This window comes from Heterocephalus glaber, unplaced genomic scaffold, assembly GCF_053883595.1.
Source record: "Heterocephalus glaber isolate CG9 unplaced genomic scaffold, H.glaber_assembly_v1.0 deba00001720, whole genome shotgun sequence".
Taxonomy (NCBI): Eukaryota; Metazoa; Chordata; class Mammalia; order Rodentia; family Bathyergidae; genus Heterocephalus; species Heterocephalus glaber.
In genome coordinates this window covers 8,536,886-8,558,577 of record NW_028258433.1, presented here as the reverse complement: position 1 = coordinate 8,558,577, position 21,692 = coordinate 8,536,886, and the positions used below count along the sequence as shown (strand labels likewise).

The 21,692-nt window shown below is 36.5% G+C and overlaps 1 protein-coding gene and 1 long non-coding RNA gene across 5 annotated transcripts in view; one reads left to right on the top strand and one right to left on the bottom strand.

The window, feature by feature from the left end:
• Dclk1 (doublecortin like kinase 1) overlaps positions 1-21,692 on the top strand; it is a 381,164-nt gene that overhangs the window by 26,047 nt on the left and 333,425 nt on the right. For all 4 annotated transcript variants that reach the window (XM_004854738.4, XM_087199508.1, XM_087199509.1 and 1 more), the window contains one exon: positions 182-528. In XM_004854738.4, coding sequence (XP_004854795.1) covers positions 182-528 — 347 coding nt within the window. The remainder of the gene's footprint in view (positions 1-181; positions 529-21,692) is intronic.
• Positions 9,394-21,692, bottom strand: part of LOC110351176 (uncharacterized) — a 38,202-nt gene continuing 25,903 nt past the window's right edge. The window contains exons 3-4 of the long non-coding RNA XR_002398296.2: positions 11,393-11,528; positions 9,394-10,368 (exon numbers count right to left, since the gene is read on the bottom strand). This is a non-coding gene — a long non-coding RNA (uncharacterized LOC110351176). The remainder of the gene's footprint in view (positions 10,369-11,392; positions 11,529-21,692) is intronic.

The following is a 21,692-nucleotide window of genomic DNA, read 5'->3' as shown; positions in this document are numbered from 1 at the left end:
TTAAAAGATTCTCTGTTAAAGAGCAATTTTAAATAAAAACTTAAAGGCAAGAAAAGATTTCCTTTAATGGAATAGGCACAGCTTGTTCTTGCCTTTAAATAAAAATAGAAAAATGAAAAACTAGGGAAAAAGAAATGAGTTTACTTTAGTGTACATTTAAATATATTTCCATCTTCCTTAGGAGAGAGTTATGTCTGTGGCTCAATTGAGCCCTTCAAAAAGCTGGAGTACACCAAGAACGTGAATCCCAACTGGTCGGTGAATGTCAAGACCACTTCGGCTTCCCGGGCTGTGTCTTCACTGGCCACTGCCAAGGGGAGCACTGCAGAAGTGCGGGAGAATAAGGATTTCATTCGGCCCAAGCTGGTCACCATCATCAGAAGTGGAGTGAAGCCACGGAAAGCTGTCAGGATTCTACTGAACAAGAAAACGGCTCATTCCTTCGAGCAGGTCCTCACTGATATAACCGATGCCATCAAGCTGGACTCTGGCGTGGTGAAACGCTTGTACACTTTAGATGGGAAACAGGTAAGCGCCATATTGTGGTTGGACCCTGGCGTTACAGAAGATTTGGGACCCAGAGAGTAGAGGTGTGTGTGACATGTGGTGGGGACCTGAAACATATATTTTGTGCAAGTATTTGAGGCAGCTGATTATTAAATGTAGTCACAAAACATGTACTTTTTGATTTCAAGTCAATCCAAAGTTAGTTTGGGGCAGGATTAATTAAAAATATTTTAAAGTCTATTTTTGAAGGTCAAGAGATTATTCAAGGATTTATACTTTTTCAGTTATTTGCTTAGCATAGTGGTGTTTTCCAGTCATCTGTTTTCAATTTTTTCCTGTGTCTTATAATCTTAAGCATGACTGACATGTATAGGTAAACCAAAGAAAAATCTAATATATTTCTTTGAGCTGAATAATACTTTATGATTTTATGTCTCAGGAATTTTTACTAGTGAGATCTATTTAACTTTTTATAGATTTGAAAATATATATCTAAGGAATGACATGATTCTATCTGGATGCCTTTTAGAGGTATATTTCTAAAATACTGTGCATCTCATATTTAAAACACAATTTCAAAATTAAAATGAAAGGGATGCTTTTTTTATCTATGGAATGGATACCAACAGTGGATGAGTGGACATTTAAATGAGTTGATCAGATGAGCAGAGAGGTAGCATTACCTTTCAAGGTGTTGTGTACTCTTCTACAAGGTTTTGCAGAACTCTGATGGTGAGACGAATAAAACAAAACAAAACAACAACAACAAAACACTGATCATGTGCACAGTGTGATTTGCTAGTCATTCAGAGGTTAGCAATATCTTTTGAAGATTATCATTTTTAGCATTACTATCTTTGCTTGACATTTAGTTTTAAATATGGGTCTATTAAAATGACTTTTTTAAATGTGATGGATAATGCTTTGTGTGTATAGCTCATTTAAAGATCAAAACTAGATTCATAATTTAAGAGATTACTCTTATTAAATAGGAAAATCAGACAAGTTCTTGAAGGCTAACACATTCAAATTTTATGAATTAAACTAGATGCTAATACTAAAAACAGTGCTAGTCATGAAAGAATTACTCCCCTAGGAACCCATTTAACTTGTAAAATTCATTAGGAAAGAAGGGATATGTGCCAGTTGTTCATTTATATTGACCAATCTTCTGCTTGTCTCATAATATTTGCATGTGGATAAAGATTCCTGGGGGTGATCTAAAAGGCTATAGCCAGAATGCTATCAATATATCAGTGACCAGAATGTCCACTGCTGGCTTGTGAATTATAGTAGCAAACTTCACATGTAAACAATTAAGCCTTCCTTCACTGTTTTCATTTCTAAGAAGTTACTAAACCATCCTGTTATTCTGCATTTTCGTGTATTGAGTTTTCTCAAGATGGGAGTTTACTTGTTTTCACAAAAAGTAAAATTTAGAAGAAAGAAAAAAAGAAGAAAGAATACATATTGATGAGTCTCCCCTCACACTTCAGAATTATGAGTGTTACAAATTGCTATACACTAAATCTAAAAATCAGCTTTCTCTACTTTAATGTCTACACCAACTGATCAAAGAATGAACTCCTAGAATAGGTACTATGAGGCTCTCAATTGTTTTCATCCCTTTTGAATTCATCTAATGTCAATAGTTTATAATGGCTATTTTTTGCTGCAGTTGAATGTAAATAGTCTGATGTAATGGGAAATAATTCCAGGTTTAATGTCAAAAACCAGTATGAAAATCTTGACTCACCTATAAATCATGTGTTTTTTAAAACATATAACTGAGCCTCGTCATACTCATCAGTAAAAGCATGTTACTGGATAAAAATCATTTCCAGGTTTCACTTCTTTTTTACAAAGTGCCTATGGGATCAACCATGACAGGACTTGTGAAAGTACTTTTGGACTGTAATAATGATAATAATAACTTTATTAAGCATTAGTCCAAGGGCTTTGTATCAATAATGTAATCCTTCTAACAGCTTGATTATTATCCCCATTTAACAGACAAGGATACAAAGCCATAGAAGTTGTCACAAACATATCTAAGACTACAGAATTATAAACAGCAAAGTGGAAATTTGAGCTGATCTCACTCTAGAGCTTATGCTGATAACCACTGTTCTATAGCAGATTACAGTAAATTGCCAAACAAATGTACTGAGAAAAAAATTTTTAAGGAAATTGTGTTAGTCAGCTTTTTATCACTATAGCAAAATGTCTGAGACAGTTGCCTTTGAAGAGAAAAATTGTATCTCAGGGATTTGGAAATTTCAGACCATAGTCAGATGAACTAATTGCTTTGGGCCTGTGATGGGGCAGTATATTAGGGTAGGAACACATCACAAGCAAATCTTTCACTTCCTCATGGCCAGGAAGTGAAAGAAAGTGAGGAAGGGGTCAGGATCTCACAGTGGCCTACAAGGTCATGACCCCAATGACATAAATACCTCTCACAAGGTTCCACCTCTTAAAGGTTCCACCACCTCCTAATAAGACATGGGGCTTTGGAGGACATTCAACATCCAAAACACAGCAGGGGTAATGTGTCTAAGGAATATAATTTGAGTATTTTCTTTTTCATTTATACATATTTTTCCTCCTGCAGTAATTATGCTGACAGTCATACTTGACTCTTTTTCTTTCTTTTTTTGTCTTTTTGTGAAGCACAGTTTGCTATTGTGGCATTTCTTCTATTATAGCATATTCTCACTGCAGGAGTGGTAAAAGCTGCAGAGGAATTGAATGATAAAGTGGAAAGGACATAAAAACTTTTTGCTTGGCAGTGGGGTGGCATCTTACTCTGCCCATGGTAGTACTGGAGTCCACATACTGCCAAAAGGACATTACCTTTAAAGTCCTTATGATACTTCTTTCTTAATGGCTCAATTGAACTATTGCATCAAGTCCATAAGCAATATGGAAAAACCAATGCCTATTTAAAGATTTTTTTATTGTATTGAGGGAATAGAATTGTTTAAAAAAAGAATAGCTTGAGTATTTTTGGTAAATGGGTAGCAAGGATAATGTGATATCAGGACCAGTGGTTGCACTGACTTCAGGCAACCTGCAGATATTTCCATGGGATAGAAACTGTTGATGCCGGAACTTTTAACAATGGAATCATGAATGCTTCTGCCTGCTGCTTAATATGTTACCCAGAGGAGAAGGGCACTGGAGGGCATAGACCACATGCTATTCTCACTCCTTCCTGCCACCTCAGGGCCTCCCTGCTTATTGTGATTTGAGTTTGCCTCAAACCCTAACGGAGGAATTCATCCTGCAGTACCTTTTGGAGAATTTTAGGCTGAGACAAGGAAATTGACATATTGGAAATACTGCACCACATAGAAAAGATTTTACAGGAAGCTGCAATTGGCCAAAATAACCATGGTGGCTCATAAGCAGCCTATTTTGAGCAAGCCCTTTCTCATGATTTCAATTTTGTTCCTTATTTGGGGACACTGCATACTCAGTCAGAGGTCTGCTATAACCTTCCTTCTTCCTCCTTACTACACTAGGGCTGATTCTGTGCAGCGTGCCATCAGGCTCCTGGCAGCATGGCTGGGGAGTTAAAGGAAATAATTGCTGTGCCCTATTTTCAGTGGTGCATTATTTATCTGGATCCTGATTAAGGGCATCCCAGAAAGGAAAGAGGGCATTTGCTTGCTGAGAGTTAAAAATCACATCCCCTTTCTCCACATTGAAGGGGAGGCTCTGCAGAATCTGAGAGTGTGAGTCACTTCTTGCTGTGCTGCGGGTCTGGATGTTAGGTTTTGCTGTGGGTTATTCACTCACCCTGCCAAGTGGCAACTCCCACAGGTCATATGGAGTGTGGCTGTTTTTAAGTGATTAAAATGACCTCAAAAGGGTACAAGATTTGCTTCAAAGATACTCTTGAATCTGTCCTGAATCCTTTTATGGAAAAGCAAATCTGGCTATCTGGTGCTGATAAATATGCTAACTCTGATGATTGAATCCTTCCTTAAAAACATAAAGAACAGTAGATCTTAGAAGAGCCGGTGCCTAAGCAGGTAATTTGTACTGTAAAGATCATAGATAAAAAGCACTTCTAAGTGATCCCCTTTCTCTCTGAACGTGTTAGTTCAGATGATATACTGGGTTGATCTTTATGTAGAAAATATAGGCACATCTCCATCTTATCTACTTTCCAACATCAAGATCTAGATAACATTGCAGCACACTTAGATGGTAGAAGAAAAACTCGGGGATTTTATATTTTTATCTTATAGACCTTTTGCACAGGTCATGAACTATGTAAAATCCATTACTGCCAGCATGCTAGCGTGAACAATTTGTTGTTTTCCTAATACGGAAAATCCTAAAAATCATTCAGCTGAAGGGCAATATCTCTCTTATCTGCCCCCTTATCCATGCTTTTGCTTTTTGATGGTTTTGGTTACCTAAGTCAGTCATTGTCTGATAATATTAAGTGGAAAATTCCATATTTTGTGAATGAGGAGAGGAGTGTCCGCATATAATTTTTATTACAGTATACTGTTATATTTTATGAGTTATTAATCACTCACTGTGCCTAATTAATAAGTTAAACTTTATCATAGGTAAGAAAAAAACATAGTATATACAGGGCTTGGTATGATTTGTGATTCCGGACATCTACTAGGGGTCTTGGAACATTTCCATCACAGGTAAAGGGGCACTACTATATAACAAGCTGATTTAGATGGTGAACTCAAAACAGCTATCATAGCTGACATGTTAAGGAAATCCCAGTAGCTTTCAATATATTAATCAATTTTATCTTTGCATTGTTGAATTGGATTGTTGAATCTCCATTGCCTATCTAAACATAAAAATCAAAAGATGCATATAAATAAAAGATAATTGCAACACTTTAAGTGGCTAGTATAGGAGTTTATTGGGATTCAGGAAAAGATAATGATATTAGGAATATATGAATCAGATATCACAAAATGGTCCTCATTTTTCTTTCTTGGTTTTCAGCGTCTAATTTTAATCTGAAGTAAAAATAATTTGATGCACACTTGAATTTAGAGGACTTAGAATAAATCTTTCTCTTGCAAGTTAAAAAATTGGTAAGCATTACCACAATATCTGATCTTGCTATTGATTAACGGAGAAAATGAAAGCCAAACTTTAAAAATAAAAAATAAGGAATTTAGGATGTGACAGAAATTGGTTGGACCAAAAGAGTAGATTTTCTGTAGCTCTTGGTAATAGTAGCATTTTCCCTTGGGTCTTTTTTTTTTTTTTTTTTTTTTTTGAGAGAGAGAGAGATTTCTGTGATACTTTAACTTCTGTGAGCATACTTAAATCCTTCATTCTTGGTATACAAGTTTTTTTCTATCATGATTTGATACATTATGTTGCAAAAGTGAATGTAATACTTTTTAGTTTGTAGTTGATGTAAAAAAGGCTGAAAAAAGTAATTTAGCTTGCATTTTAAATGTCAAATTAAATGTTTCTGGAGAAACTCAGATCACATATTAAACTAACCTCATGATTTACAAGAGCTGGGAGATGATGGAAAGATTGTATCTAATTTTGAATAAAAATGAGTTTAAAAATTATGACGGAGAATTAAATTGTTCATAATAGAATATGCTATTGTAGGTCCAGTATCTTTGGTGGATATTTAGGACTTATGAGCTACACCCATCTTTATATAGCTAGTAGTTCCTGCAAATTGGCAAGAATTAAATCCTTTTCTTCCAGTCTGAACTCCACTGACTATGTAATAAGTTATAGGTACCTTCAGTGGTGTGTATTTTGATGGTCAGGTTAGTCAGTTAGGAAACTGAGATCTGCCTATAAAATGAGTTTTGAGATCTCTTGACTGTTCCACTGTGGGCCTGAGAGACATCCTCTGAAACCTTCCCTGTGGTATTTGAACACACTTTGGCCACTTTTACAAGAATGCTTTGGGATTGCCTCCTAGTGATGGCTTCTGCTGCTTTTGCAAGTGCTATTAGAGCCCTGGTTTGGCCTTTGAACCCTGGTGGGAGCATGTGGAATAATGGAAAGAACTTGGACTTTAAAGTAGATGGGCCCTGGGCTTAGATTTCAATTTGAAAAATTTAGTTTGAGGTTTCTCATAAAAGCTTTGAACATTAAATTATCTTCCCCACCTGCTGTGGATTAGGTCTTCAGTGTCCCTCAGAGGACCAAGTGTTAAAGGGTTGGTCCCCAGCTTGGCAGTATTGAAAGGTGGGTGGAGACTTTAAGAGGTGGGGCTTAGTGAGAAGTTTTTAGGTCACTGGGGACTTGGCACTGAAGGGAACTGTAGAGTCTCAATTACTTCCTCTTCCTCTGATCTTACTTCCTGGTCAGGAAGTGGGCAGTTTTGCTCGGCCATATACTTTCCACCATAATGTGCTGCCTTGTCACAGGCCCAAATGGAACAGGGCCAAACAGTTATGGACTGAATTCTCCATAGCTGTGAACCAGAATCCTCTATTCTTGATTTGCAAGTTTTTTACTATTATGATTTTATACATTATTTATCTTGTAAAAGTCAATGTATTTGTTACAGTATGGGAAAGCTAATACACCAGTTTACCGATTAAGCTTTAAAATGTTATATATTGAATTTACTGATGAAGAAATTTGCTTTTATGTGCTGTAGTTTAAGTGTTGAAATATGCAATAATGTGATAAAAAAGGAAAATACCAATTTCTTTGACCAATAGACTTGAGTTTCAGTCTGGCTTCTATTCTAGACACACTGAAATCTATCTTCCTACTGTGAACAGTTAACTCCCTTTGGTAATCTTCAGTTTCATCATTTGTATTAAGGAAATAAGAATAATAATGTCTGCTTTATAAACTGTTGTGAGTTTTAAATGAGATAATGCATGTGACAAATTTAGCACAGTGGTTGATTACTAATTATTGGTAATTGTTATACCTGAAAAGCTGAGAGTTCAATTGGTTTTTAGTTTTGAAAAAATATCATATTATAAATGTGCTATGGGAGCTTCCTATCTAAAATTATTCTTTAATAGTTACCAATCATTTACATATCTTACTTTGTAAATGTGTCTTTTCACATGGAGATGCTTCATGGTATAATAGAAAAAGCATGGAATTTGGAATATGTTGTTTGTAAGAACAAATTCTACTTAAACATTCACTGATGTTTAACACTCACTTTGGCAAGTCAAATAAACTTTGAATTTCTTTCCTTTTCTTTAAAATGGCAGGAATAATGCATACTTCATAATATTGGTGTGATAAATAATTGACAAAATATATGTGAAAAGGCCCTGGCTTGTTACATGGTAGGTCCTCAATAAATATTACTCCTTCTCTCTTTTGCTTTCATATTCTAGTTTTACTTAACAGTACACATGTAATTTTATAATATCATGGATATAAAATTGACCATTTTGCATTGTTTGCATTGTAATGGAAATGCTACAACTGGACTATTGGTTGGTATTTTCATCGTCCCATTTGTTGTCAATCAGTGTTGAATGCAGACCAGATACTATTTACTTCTTTTGCTTCTTCAGTTGTGCAAGTCATCCCTTAAGGATGTCTGTGTCTCTGCAACTCATTCCACCAATAAAGTAATAATGATATTATTAGTCTTATTGGCTGAATATCTTCTCTCTGCTTAGCGCTGAGCTAGTAGCCACATGTATTTGCATTGAAGATTATTACATTGATGATTCAAATAAGATTTTTGAATAATTACCACAGCTCTGGAAAGCAAGGATTTACTCATTTCTCAAGATTTAGCTCAAAGGTAATTTCAATGAAACATTTCCTTATTTCTCATGTAGAATTGATAACTCCATCTCAGAGCCATTTCAGTGTCCATTGTACCTAACTCTGCAGCTCTTCGCTATGCTGATTTTTTCCCATGCCTGTTTCCTGCTTTGGATTTCATAGGATGAAGCTGCAACAGTGTACTGTTGGCCTGTGAATCTTCAGGGCCTGACTTTATTAATAATTGGATGACTAGGAGGGCTGGGGATTTAGCTCAGTGGTTCTGCTGCCTGCCTTGAAAGTGCAAGGTCCCGAGTTCGATCCCCGGTTCAAAAAAAAAAAATCGATGACTAAGTGAATGGGTGGTTAACAGGAACTCTCCTCTTTGCACATTTCTTTTATTGCTCAGCAAAGTATATACAGGCTGTGTTCAGTATGAGGTGTCCTGGTCTCTTAGGCTCTGGGGGTAGGTAGCTGTAAGCAGAAATAGTGCTTTCTGCAGTGTAATCACAGATTCCAAGACATTCATTATGGTGGTTGTTCTCTAGCTTGGGCTCCTACTTAGTGAAATACTCTAAGATAATTAAAACACAAAACAAAACTCACCTGCCAATTTTGGAGCATTTTGGCTGTTGAAAATGTTTTTATCCTGTTGGGCTATAGTAGATATTCTGTTAGAAAAATATTGCCATCTGAGTCACATGAGTTGCTCTAAATCTTCCTCAAATTGCCTCAGCTATCCATTAAATAAAGGTAAGAGCTGATCTTACATTCTGTGGATTTAAAAATTGTTAATAAGCCAGTAAAAGATTCTCATGAAAAGCATCTGGCTAAATTATTACAGAGATGCAAGCCTACAGGATTCAAGGGTGTATATAGTGGCAGAATACAATATGTTGCAGCAGATTTTTCTGATTAGTTTAAATCCTGGAAACGAAATTAAATGAAAGATGGCAATTTCAGAAATTAAATGGAACTTAGAAAGTCCAATTTTAAATATGAACTATGTTGTAAATAACATGCCATAGAAACAAAAGGACAGATGAGATGTTTATTTTTTAATTGAGTTTTTCCATTACAAGATTATTATACAATCAATGTAAATAAAGAATTCTCAAGCAAATGGGAAAATGTGAAGATAAATTAAAATTACCCATAGTCTCATTTACAAGATGGCCCATGTTCATATATTGGTCTATTTTCTTTTCCTTTTCCTTAGTAACAATTCAGATTTTACTCTGTATATGATTTGGTTTCTTGCTGGTAACTTCATATGACACTATGCACATTTATGTGGGAAATCTGTTAAGCTATCCTCTCTCTAACTTTGTTATATTATTGGCCAATGTAAGATCTTCTGAAGGCAATCACCCTGTGTACTTTCCTCTGCAGTGACTCATCTGGAGACTGTCTCCTGTCTGTGAACTGACTTAGGGATGAAGTAATAGTGTTCTAAAGACAGGCTGAGAAGCAAACAGAATGTCAAATAGCTCTTCTTGAGTTGTTCAGTGTACACATGCTCCTGAACTTACCAAGGTGTGACATGATTTTTTGACTTTACAATGGTGTATAAGTGCTCTTTATTCAGAGAAACTGCCCTTTGAACTTTGAATTTGTATCTTCTAGGCTAGTGATATGCAGTCTGATCCTTTTTGGGGATGCTGGGCAGTGGCAGTGACCACAGGTCTTGGTCAGCCATATGACCACAAGGGAAACACCCAGACTCTATAGTAGACTGTGTTGCTAGGCTAGGATTTTTTGTGGTTTCAGTGGATTAAATTGCATTTCCAGCTTACAGTATTTTCAGTTTGCCAATGAGTTTATCAGTTTTATTACCCTTGTAAATTGAGAACATTAGTAATCAGTTATTGGAGGTTAAAAGTAACTCAGAACTTTCCTCTGTCTGAAATCCTCTTAGAAAAATAAATTCCACATTTTTCCAATGCATGTATGATTCAATAAGTCTAGTCTTGTTCCATAAATGGCAGAAAACTTAGGTTTTCAGGTCAATAGTAGCATGGTCACTAAGACCTTTCTGAGTCTCTTGTTGAGGGGAAAAACAAGGTCCTTTTATTTCAGTGCATAATTACTTCTGCTTTGTATCATAACCTTTTGTGTACTTGCGTAAAACCAAACATCCTAGAGAAAGAAGATAATGTTTCATTGATTACTATATTCTCCAATTCCCTCAGTACATACTTAATAGTTGCTATGTGACATTTCTTGACTTTAACTTGTAGTTCAGAGTCTGACAAGTAGAATTAGAATTCTAGGGTCAGACACGCCCTAAAGAGATATTTCTGTTCTTCTTTTTCCTCCCCTTGGAAGACTGTACACTAAATAAACCCTCACAAGTAGTAACATAAAATTATATTTTATTTTTCAAGAAATCTTCCGGAAAGAAAACAACTTAAGGTGAGCATTGTTTAAAACAAAACAAAACAAAACAAAAAGGAAACAGAATAGACATTACTTTTTTTTTTTTTTTTTTTGCAGTGCTAAGGATTCAACTCAGGTCCTCATCTATGCCAAGCAAGAGCTCTGTCGCTAATCTACATCCCAGTGTTTAAATATGTGACTTCCTATGCTTTCTCAGAGTTAGTAGTATGAAAGCTGGTAACTAGTTATACAATAGAATCAAGTTCTGAAGAATCCTGCTATGTGTTTAGGAATAAGCTCCATCCCTGTTCTTAAAAATCTTGCTAAAAAAGTGGTCTGAGGACAGCAGCAGTAATACCAGCAGTAATACCATGTAAAATGCAGACTGTCACACTCTCCCCAGACCCACTGAAACACAATGTGGATTTCAACGAGATTCTCACGTGATCTGTATTCATTTAAGAGTTTGAGAAGCACAATCAAGGAGACTGAATAGTATGGATAAAACATCAGACTCCAAAGACCTTATGATGTTAAACTCTGGCTGTTGCATGGTAGATGGAATTAAACATTAATTTTATGTGGTTTAGCAGTTTCATCATCATCCTCTCAATTTCATTGTTAATAGCAGATGGCAAGATATGATCGCCAGCAACAATGTTCTGGAAAGCAGCCAGTGCATGAAATGTGATCCCACTGCCATCTAGCCTCAATGGTGGATGGATGGCTTCCTGTATGGGGAAAAAATGGAGGTTAAGAGATTCAGGGAAGGGTGAGCACCTACTTTGGAACGCTGATCCTGAGATTAATGGGCATGGTTGACACAAAGCCCATATTCATGCTGTTAGATGTTGTCTGTCTGCTTGCCTCCATGCGCCATGCAAATTGAATATTTTCCTCATGTTTCTTCAGGAGATCTTCTGTGGAAATGATAAGTCATTAAACCCATTCATAAGAGTTTTTTAAAATTTTAAATTGTTATCAATTGAGAAAACTGACAACATGAGAAAATTTTCAACCTAGAAGATGCCCAGAGGCGCATGGGGACATTTTTAGTGAGTACAGGAAATGAAGGGATGACTTTTGCAGATAATTTCCAGCCAGCATGATTAAAGATTTAGTGGCTAAAAGTATTATGTATCATAGCCTTGGCTGTGGAGAACAATGGATGGAGTAAACTGGTGTAAAGTAATTGCCTAGAGATCAGAATTACAATGGTTTTCTTATAGTGCAGCTTGGGAGGTTGAAAAGACTGAGGAGGTGTTGTCTACTTAATTCAACCCTCAGCTGGCAGTGACTGCACACCATTTAAGGCAGACAGGGCTTTGCAAACAGCCATAAATGCCCACTGACCTCATCAACGAGGGCTCTTTTGGATGGAGAGGTCAACTCTATCTCTGGGGTTGTAGGTCTAACTTGAAAAAAGAATAATAAGCTCTAGCAATAAGTGGAGTCTGTATGTGGAGAACAAGCCCATTGCTTCATTTCTATTTATCAGCTGATGCTGTGGTTTTCAGAAAAATAAAATTGCTTACATATTTCTCAGGCCATTTCTGACATTTGTGTCCTGTGAAAGGGCTAATATGGCATGTTGGCCATTTTGTTTCTTGGTAACATTACCATTTTCTTCCATGTAAATAATTCTTATTAATCCTTATTTACATTCCATGTCACATTTGTAGACTTAGCCACTGTGTATTTTAAAAATATATCTATTCATTAAATTCTTTTGGCATTTGGTGACAGTGTAATAACTGTTATTGCCTTATAACAAGAGAGAATCTCAGATCATGTTATAATCTCTGGGATACTTTTAGTTGAAGGAAATCTAATCAGTTACATTATTTTGCTGTGTAGAGTGCTTGTTGTCAATAGTGGCTATAAGACAAAGACATATTGTAAAATTTGTTAAGTGAAGAGACTCTTTACAGACTAATCTTTGGTTTTGCCAAATTAGATCAGCAGATTCACCTGAGTTCTGTCAGAATGGTGTGCTTTACTATTTTAATCCAAATACCTTTACATGTTGAGTATATACATATTTCTGTAGCTTTGTTGGGTGAATAAACATCTACTGATCATGTTCTTTGTGCCTGGCACTGCACCAGATGTTGAGAATATCTCAGTTTACTTTCAGTCAATAATGGGAAGACTTGGAAGGATTCCTCATACTGGAATCATAAGGGGAAGTCTCTTTTTAGCACTCACAGACTCATTGCTACAGAAACTTGAATTTTTCACATTTGTACCTTCCTCCAAGTAGAAGATGATTGAAGTTTAGTTCATTTTATTTGAAGATGTCCTTGTATTGTTTGGAAATGTGACTGTTGAAACACTCTTAAGCAGCTTTGCCTTCATATTTTAAATTACTGAAAGATTCTATTTTATAGTTTAATTGCTAATACTTCTAATGTGTTTAGAATTGGAATAATATAAAAAGTATACTTTTGTATCCTGGCATGCTAGAAAATAACTTCCCATTAAAATGAGTCCCTCTGGTTAAAGTTCAAGGCACATTTCAGAAATCTTGAGAATAAATAATAAATATACTAGGGCCGGGGATTTAGCTCAGTGGTTCCACCGCCTGCCCTACAATCACAAGATCCTGAGTTCAACCCCTGGTACCAAAAGATATATATATATGTATGTATATACACATATATATATATATACACACTAATCTTCACTTTTATTAGTCTGAACTTTTCCGTGGAGGTGTGTTGTCAGTCAGCTCTGTGAACCCAGCATTTTCTCACATCAGTGAAAGGGAGAGGAAAGTTATTTTTAAAACCTTACAAAACCTTACAAGATTATCAAAATGTATGAAAACTTGACTTTGGAGATTTTTGCATCAGATAAAACAGCTTTTGGAGCACAAAAAATAGGGGAAGAGTCAGAGGAAATGTGAATCAATTTTTTTTTTGTTAAATGCTTTTATTGGTACATTTTAGGTATACAACACTATTACATTTCTCATTGGGAATTGTACCTTGACCTAATGCATTTTGGTTCTTATTTTTTCCCCATTCCCAGCCCTCCCTTCACCCCCTCCACCCTTCACTATTTACAAAGACTTTATTTCCATTTCTCATCATTTTTCCTTTCCCTTCTTTCCTTTCGCCTGCCTCTCCCACTACCCACCCCTTTGGACCTTTTCTTTGTATTTTGCATTATCGATTATTCATTCTAATCATTGGTACATTTTAGGTATACAACATAATGACATTCATCATTGGAAATTTGCACCTTTGCATAGTCTCTCTTGGTTCTTATTTTTCACCCTTACCCAGCCCTCCCTTCAACCCCTCCATTCCTCCCTATTTACAAAGATTTTGTTCCTATTTTTCCATTTTCTCATATTAATCCCATCCCCTTCTATCCTTTCCTCTAGCCCTCCCACTTCCTTCCCCTTTGCCCCTTTTCTTCCTATTTCACATTACCTATTATACATTTTAGTCCTTATTTACACTTTCAGTTTCTCACACCAGAGAAACTATTTGGTATTTATACATGTGTGTCCTATTTATTTCACTTAAGAGTATTGCCTCAATGTGCATCCACTTAGCTATAAATGTCTATAATTTCTCATTTTTTATGGCTGAGTAGTACTCCATTTATTAAAAAAAAAACAACCCACATTTTCTTTATCCAGTCTCCAGTTGATGGGCATTTGGGCTGTTTCCAAGTTTTAGCTATTACAAACTGTGCTGCTATGAACATGGGTGCACATATATCACTGTGGTATGATTCTTTTAATTCTTTGGGGAAGATCCCCAGCAGTGGAATAGCGGGGTCAAATGGGACTTCCAGCCCTAGATCTTTGAGGTATCTCCATACTGATTTCCACAGTGGTTGCACCAGTCTACACTCCCACCAGCAGTGGAGCAGGGTTCCTCTTTCCCCACAGCCCCGCCAGCATTTGTTATTGGTTGATTTCATGATAGCAGCCATTCTTTCTGAAGTGAAGTGGAATCTCAGTGTTGTTTTCATTTGCATCTCTCGAATGACCAGTGATGTTGAACATTTTTTCATGTATTTATTTGCTATTTCTACTTCTTTGTCTGAGAAATGTCTGTTCATTTCAGATGCCCATTTTCAGATTGGGTCTTTAAATTTGGGAGGTCTGATCTTTTTAAGTTCTTTATAGATTCGAGATAGTAGACCTTTGTCTGAGGAAGAGCAGGTGAAGATTCTTTTCCCACATTGTGGGTTGTCTTGTCACACTGCTGGTGGTTTTTCTTGCTGTGCAGAAGATTTTTAATGGGAAGAGATCCCACTTTTTGATTATTTGTGCTAGTTCATGGGCAACTGAGGTTTTGTTCATAAAATCTTTTCCTACACCAATGTCTTCAAGGGTTCTACCTAACCTCTGTTCCAACTGGTTCAGAGTTTCTATTTTAATATTTAGATCTTTAATCCATTTTGATTTTAATTTAGTGCATGGCGAGAGATATAGGTCTAGTTTTAATCTTTGGCAAGTTGAAGCCCAATTTTTCCAGCACCATTTATTAAAGAGGCTATCTTTCCTCCACTGAGGGTGTTTGGCTCCTTTATTGAAGATGAGATGGCTGAGTGTGTCTGGCATTGTTTCTGCATCTTCTAATCTGTTCCACTGGTCCTCAAGTCTGTTTCTTTTCCAGTACCATGCTGTTTTTATCACAGTAGCTTTGTAGTATAGTTGTAGGTTGGGGATTGTGATACCCCCTCCCATGTTTCTGTTACCTAGAATTGCTTTTGCTATTCTGGGTCTCTTCTTGTTCCAAATGAATTTTTGGATTATTTTCTCAAGGTCCATGAAGTATGCTGCTGGGATCTCAATTGAAATTGTATTAAATCTATATAGCAATTTTGGAAGTATGGCCATTTTCACTATATTAATCCTTCCTACCCAGGAGCAGGGGGATGTCTGTCCATTTTCTGATATCATCTTCAATCTCTCTTTTCAGAGTGCCATAGTTTTCAGAGAAGAGGTCTTTGATTTCTTTCGTTAGGTTGATTCCTAGGTATTTCAGTGTTTGGATGCTATTGTGAAAGGAATTATTTGCCCTGTTTCTCTCTCAGTGAGTCTGTCATTCATGTAGAGGAAAGCTATTGATTTTTGTGTGTTGACCTTGTAACCAGCTACTTGACTGAATTTGGTTATTAAGACTAGAAGACTTTTGGTGGAGTTCTTGGGGTCTTCTATATAGAGTATCATGTCATCTGCAAATAATGACAATTTGACTTCTTCATTTCCTATCTTTATTCCTTTTATTTCTTTCTCTTGTCTAATTGCCATGGCTAATGTTTCCAGAACTATATTGAACAAGAGTGGTGATAGTGGACATCCTTGTCTTGTTCCTGATTGTAGTGTGAAGGATTTCAGTTTTTGACCACTTAGTATGATATTGGCTGTTGGTTTTTCATAGATGGCTTTTATAAGTTTGAGGTAGAGATCATCTATTCCAATGTTTTGAAGGGTTTTTATCATAAATGCATCTTGGATTTTGTCAAATGCTTTTTCTGCATCTATGGAGATAATCATATGGTTTTTGTCCTTGACTCTATTGATATAGTGTATTACATTGATTGATTTGCATATATTGAGACATGCCTGCATCCCTGGGATGAATCCCACTTGATCAGGGTGTATGATCTTCTTGATGATCTTCCGCATTCTGTTTGCCAGTATCTTATTAAGGATTTTTGCATCTATGTTCATTAGTGAGTTTGTCCTATAGTTCTCTTTTTCAGTTGGGTCTTTCTCTGCTTTGGGGATCAAGGTGATGCTTGCTTCCAGGAATGAATTTGGGAGTATTGCTTCCCTTTCAATTTCATTGAAGAGTTTAAATGGTAGTGGCAGCAGTTCCTCTCTAAATGTCTTGTGGAATTCAACAGTGAAGCCATCAGGGCCTGGGCTTTTCTTAGTTGAGAAGTTTTTAATTCCATTTTCAATTTCATTGGTTGACATTGGGTTGTTCAAAATTTTTAGGTCTTCTTCGTTCAACTTTGTTAATTCATATGTATTTAGGAATCTGTCCATTTCTTCTATGTTGTCCGTCCTATTGGCATATAGGTTCTGGAAGTAGGTATTGATGATCCTCTGGATTTCTGCTGGGTCTGTTGTAATTTTACCCTTTCATTCCTAATTGCATGGATTTGGGCCTTTTCTTTCCTTTTTCTGACAAGGTTGCCTAAAGATTTGTCAATTTTGTTGATTCTTTCAAAGAACCAACTCTTGGCTTCATTGATTTTTTTGTATCATTCTCTTAGTCTCCATTGCATTGATTTCTCCTCTGATCTCTATAATTTCCTCCCTTGTATGAGCTTTGGGGTTGTCCTGCTCTTCTTTTCTAGAACCTTGAGGTTCAGCATCAGGTTGTTTAATTGGGCTCATTCTGTTTTCCTAATATGTGTATTCACTGCTATGAATTTCCCTCATAGGACTGCTTTCATTGTGTCCCATAGATTCCGAGATGTTGTACTGTCATTTAATTGAAAGAACTGTCTGATTTCTTCTTTAATTTCCTCTGTGAACCATTGGTTATTCAGAAGTGTGTTGTTCAGTTTCCATGTGTTTATGAAATTTTTGCAGTTCCTTTTGCTATGGATCTCCAATTTCATCGCATTACGATCTGATAATATACAGGGGACAACTTCAATTCCTGTGCACTTACTTAAACATGTTCTATGTGTGAGTATGTGGTCTATTTTTGAGAATGACCCATGTGCAGCTGAGAAGAATGTGTATTCTGATTTTGTGGGGTGGAAGACTCTGTAAACATCTGTTAAGTTCATTTGTTCAAGAGTTTGATTGAGTTCTAGTATTTCATTACTTATTTTTTGTCTAGTTGATCTATCTATTTGTGACAGTGGGGTGTTGAGGTCCCCCACTACAATTGTATTAGTGCATATATGACTTTTCATGTCCGTTAGTATTTGTTTTATATAGTTGGGTGCACTAGTGTTTGGTGCATAGATATTTATGATTGTCATTTCTTCCTCTTGGATTCTTCCCTTTACAAGGATGTAGTGCCCTTCTTCATCTCTCTTAATCAGCATTGGTTTGAAATCTACTTAATCTGTAAAGAGGATAGCTACTCCTGCTTTTTTTCGGGTTCCCATTGCATGGAGTATTGTTTTCCACCCTTTAACTTTCAGTCTATGAGTTTCCTTTTGAATGAAGTGTGTTTCTTCTATGCAGCATATTGTTGGATTTTGCTTCTTGACCCATTCTGCCAGTCTATTTCTTTTGATTGGTGAGTTGAGACCATTAACATTGATGGTTATAACTGAAACGTGTTGACTTGTCATTGCCATGACTTTTTCTTTTTGTTGGGTTCTCCCCCTTTCCATTTAATTTCTTGTCATGCCAGATGGGTTCATTCTGTTTTGCTTCCTGGGGTTGTGATCGTCAATGTCTGTTCCTAGGATATTGTGTAAAATTCTTTGGAGTGCTGGTTTGGTATTCACGAAGTTCCTAAGGTGCTGTTTGTCATGAAAGTATCTTATGTCTCCATCCATTTTGAAAGATAGTTTTGTAGGGTACATCAATCTGGGTTGGAAGCTGTTTTCTTTTAGGGCTTGGAATATGTCACTCCAAGCTCTTCTTGCCTTGATGGTTTGTGTTGAGAAGTCTACTGTAATTCTTAGGGGCTTTCCTTTGTATGTGATTTGTTTCTTTTCTCTAACTGCATGTAGAACTTTGTTCTTTTTTTGGGTTTTTGGAATCTTAACAATTATATGCCTATGTGTAGATTTTTTTTGATCAAGGCTATTTGGAGTCCTATATGCCTCACTTATCTGTATGTCATGCTCTTTTCCCCTGCTTGGGAAGTTTTCTGCCATTCTTTCTGTGAAGAGCTTTTTTATGTCATCCACACTCTCTCTTGTTTCTTCATTGAGCCCAATCAGTCTTATCTTTTTCTTTTTTGCATCATCTAGCAGCTGCTGGATTGATTTCTCATGTTCCCTTATAATTTTGAAGCAATTTTTCTTTTCCTGGTCATTAATTTCAATCTTTTCATCTATATCTGAAATTCTGTCCTCACATTGGCTCATTCTGCAGTGTAGACTTTCAGTGGAGTTTTTCATGTCCTGGAAATCTATTTGCATCTGTTTTATGGATTCCATTTGTTTCCTATGTTGGGATTCCATCATGTTCCCCCCCTCCTCTGTAGATTTATTGGTCATGTCTTGCACTAGGAACACAATTTCTCCTGTTATCTGAGAAATTATTTCTGATTTCATTTTTTCCAGATCCCTTTTTTTTTTGCCAGGTCAGTGGGTCCAGGTGGTTGAGTATCAGAGTGTTCCATGTCATTTCCCTTTGGGTTGCTGTAGGTGATCTGGAAGTCTGGTTTTGAGACTAATTTACGTGTTTTCTCATTTTGACCTGGGGAGGGGGCTGTTGACACCTGCACTGATTACCTCCTCTGAGCTGGGAGAGGTGGGACAGGGGCTGGGAGCAGCCGTAGGTCTGGTGGCCCAAAAGCCCTTTCCTCTGGGCTGGGAGCAGCGGGAGGGATGGTGGCCAGGAAGCCCCTTCCTCTGGACCTCGGCTCAGAAGCCCTTACCTCTGGGTCAGGAGCAGTGGGCCTCAGTACCGTGGTATGGTGGTCCGGGGACCTCTGTGTCTTTGTAGTGTGGAATCAGGTGGCTGCCTGTCTGTAGCGGGCTGATTCAGCATTTTCCGTGCTACTCGTTACCTTGGTAGGGCGTCCACAGACCTCATGTGAATTCATTTTGAGAACTCAGCAACATTAATGACACTATGTTTTCAAGATATTAAGTTACTTCTTTAAGGAGAAAAATGAGACTTTACCTATGCACTTAAATTATTATCTCTGTCTCTAGTGCTTCTCTCACTGGGAAAGGCCAGTGTATGTTACCTCTGCTCTAAACGAAGTCTGTTCATGTGTCCTTTCCTTTGTTCTAGTTGCCTTTTAATTTGGCTTGACATCAGTTTAAAAATGTGTGTCTGACCTGTTCTCGGATATAACACTAACTCTGTGCCAGGAAATGAGTGATAACACTGTGTAATGAATCAGAAGTTGGAAGATGTTTTCAGTTACAACAGCTGGAAACATTTTGTCCAGTTGGCATGAACATCACTGAATAATTGGCTTTTCAGGAAGGTAAAGGACTGAAGCATCCCTGTCATCTTTTATGTTGAACTCAATGCAGGAAAAATAACTTCAACAAGAATAGAACAGCTAGTGCTCTTTGAATGCTTACCACATTCTAGGCATTAATTATTTCTTTTTTACCATTAATAATATTATCTGCTAGGTATTGTTATCTTCATTTTACACAGGAAGAAACAAGGGAAAAATAACTGGCCAAGTGATTAATACCTGGTCAGGACAGAAGAGCATTCTTAACCATAATACCATACTGGATGTTTTATGGTGTTTTTCAGATATTGTGAGTAAATAAAAGTTACATGCATCTTTAACAAATATCTTCATACAAAGCTAAGCTTTATCAGCTTTGGCCACTAGAGTTTAAAAATACTTTTCTTTTCTGAGATGATCAAATTCAGGTGATCTCTCAGTATTTAAGCATGTAAATATTTAACATAACTGTACTGCTTGCCAAAAGAATAGTGAATGTTTAGAAAGCTACTGACATGTCTTCTCTAGATTTTTTTTCTGTTTCTTGCTATTTTGGCTGCCATTTGTATTTTAGTAATAATTCTGAAATTAACCCAGCTGAGTAATTTTTTAAAAATTAAGAACTTTTTCAGATTATCATAAAAATTTACATTCCCAAGAATGCAAGAAGAACATGTAAAGTTCCTTTTTAAGTAACATTCTTAATGTAACTTGTCTCCTAGAAATACACATTTTGTGGAAAGGAAAAACCATTGAATTTTAAAACATGTAGGCTTTAAAATGAAAAAAATGAGTACAACTTTATTAAGGCATACTTTACATAGCATAATATCTACCCCTGATACGTGTATTAATCAATGATTATAATAAATTTGTTGTCATGAAGGGATCACCATGTTCCAGTGTTACAACACTTCCACTCAGGAAGTTCCCTTGTTCCTGTTTGTAGTCCTTGCTCCCAATCCTAATCCAGCAACCACTGATCTTCTTAATCACAACTTTTAAATGTTGTCCTCACTTTTATATTTGCAACTCTTTTTTCTACCTTCAAAATCATTAGTGTAACTATGAATTCACTGAGTCCATCCTCTGTAACCTTTACTGCAACCTCAGACTCTTCAGCTTGGATAGTCCCTGGTTGCCTTGAGATTTTATAAGTAAAAGGACAGGGACGATTACTCAGCCAATTTTAGCACAGCGAACCACTTATTGTCTTTACGCTCTTTGCACATATGGTATTTCTGAGTTAATTCCAAACTTAGGTATTTAAGAGAAAAAACACTTCAAGGCAGAATGGAATAATAGTTGTCATCCTCTGCTGTCTAGTAGGGATCCCAAAAGCCTGTTCTTCACTCTTCCCATCTTTGTGCCCTGTTTGGTGATACTTTCTTTGCCACACTCCAAAATACCATTTGTAGGCTGGTTATGTTTCAAATGATATTAACATATTTCAATATTTCTGCTTTTTCATAGTTGAAATATGCTTTCTGTGTGCTTTGTCTGTTTCTTGGGTAAGATGCAATTATTTTATGTTCTCTCTTTTCCCTTCTTCATGGCAGTTTTCCCACTTGTCCTTTCATCATTTTTCTATTCAAGATCTTTGAGGACTCTTTAACATTATTACCTATTTATCTCTTCTCAAAGAAAGAGATTTCATTGTAAATTCTAATTGTCTATTACACAGTAGAGCTGCAACTTGGGGAGATTCTGTTCATTGGTTCACTATTGAATACCTATGAAGTTAGTGTCAAGAGGCTGCTAACTTTTGAATTGTAAAGAAATTTGTATATTGAATGTATATTATCTTTTTTCTTGTTGTCCAAGCCCATCTCAAAAACAAAAAATAAGGATTTAGTCTGACCCATGAAACTTCTCACCAACTAAGAAAGAGAAGCTAGCCTCTGACTGAGAGCCAAAGGCCCTGGGCTCATTTCTGCACACAATTCTGAGGCTACTGAAGTAAAGAATTTTCTTCCCAGTATTTCTTCC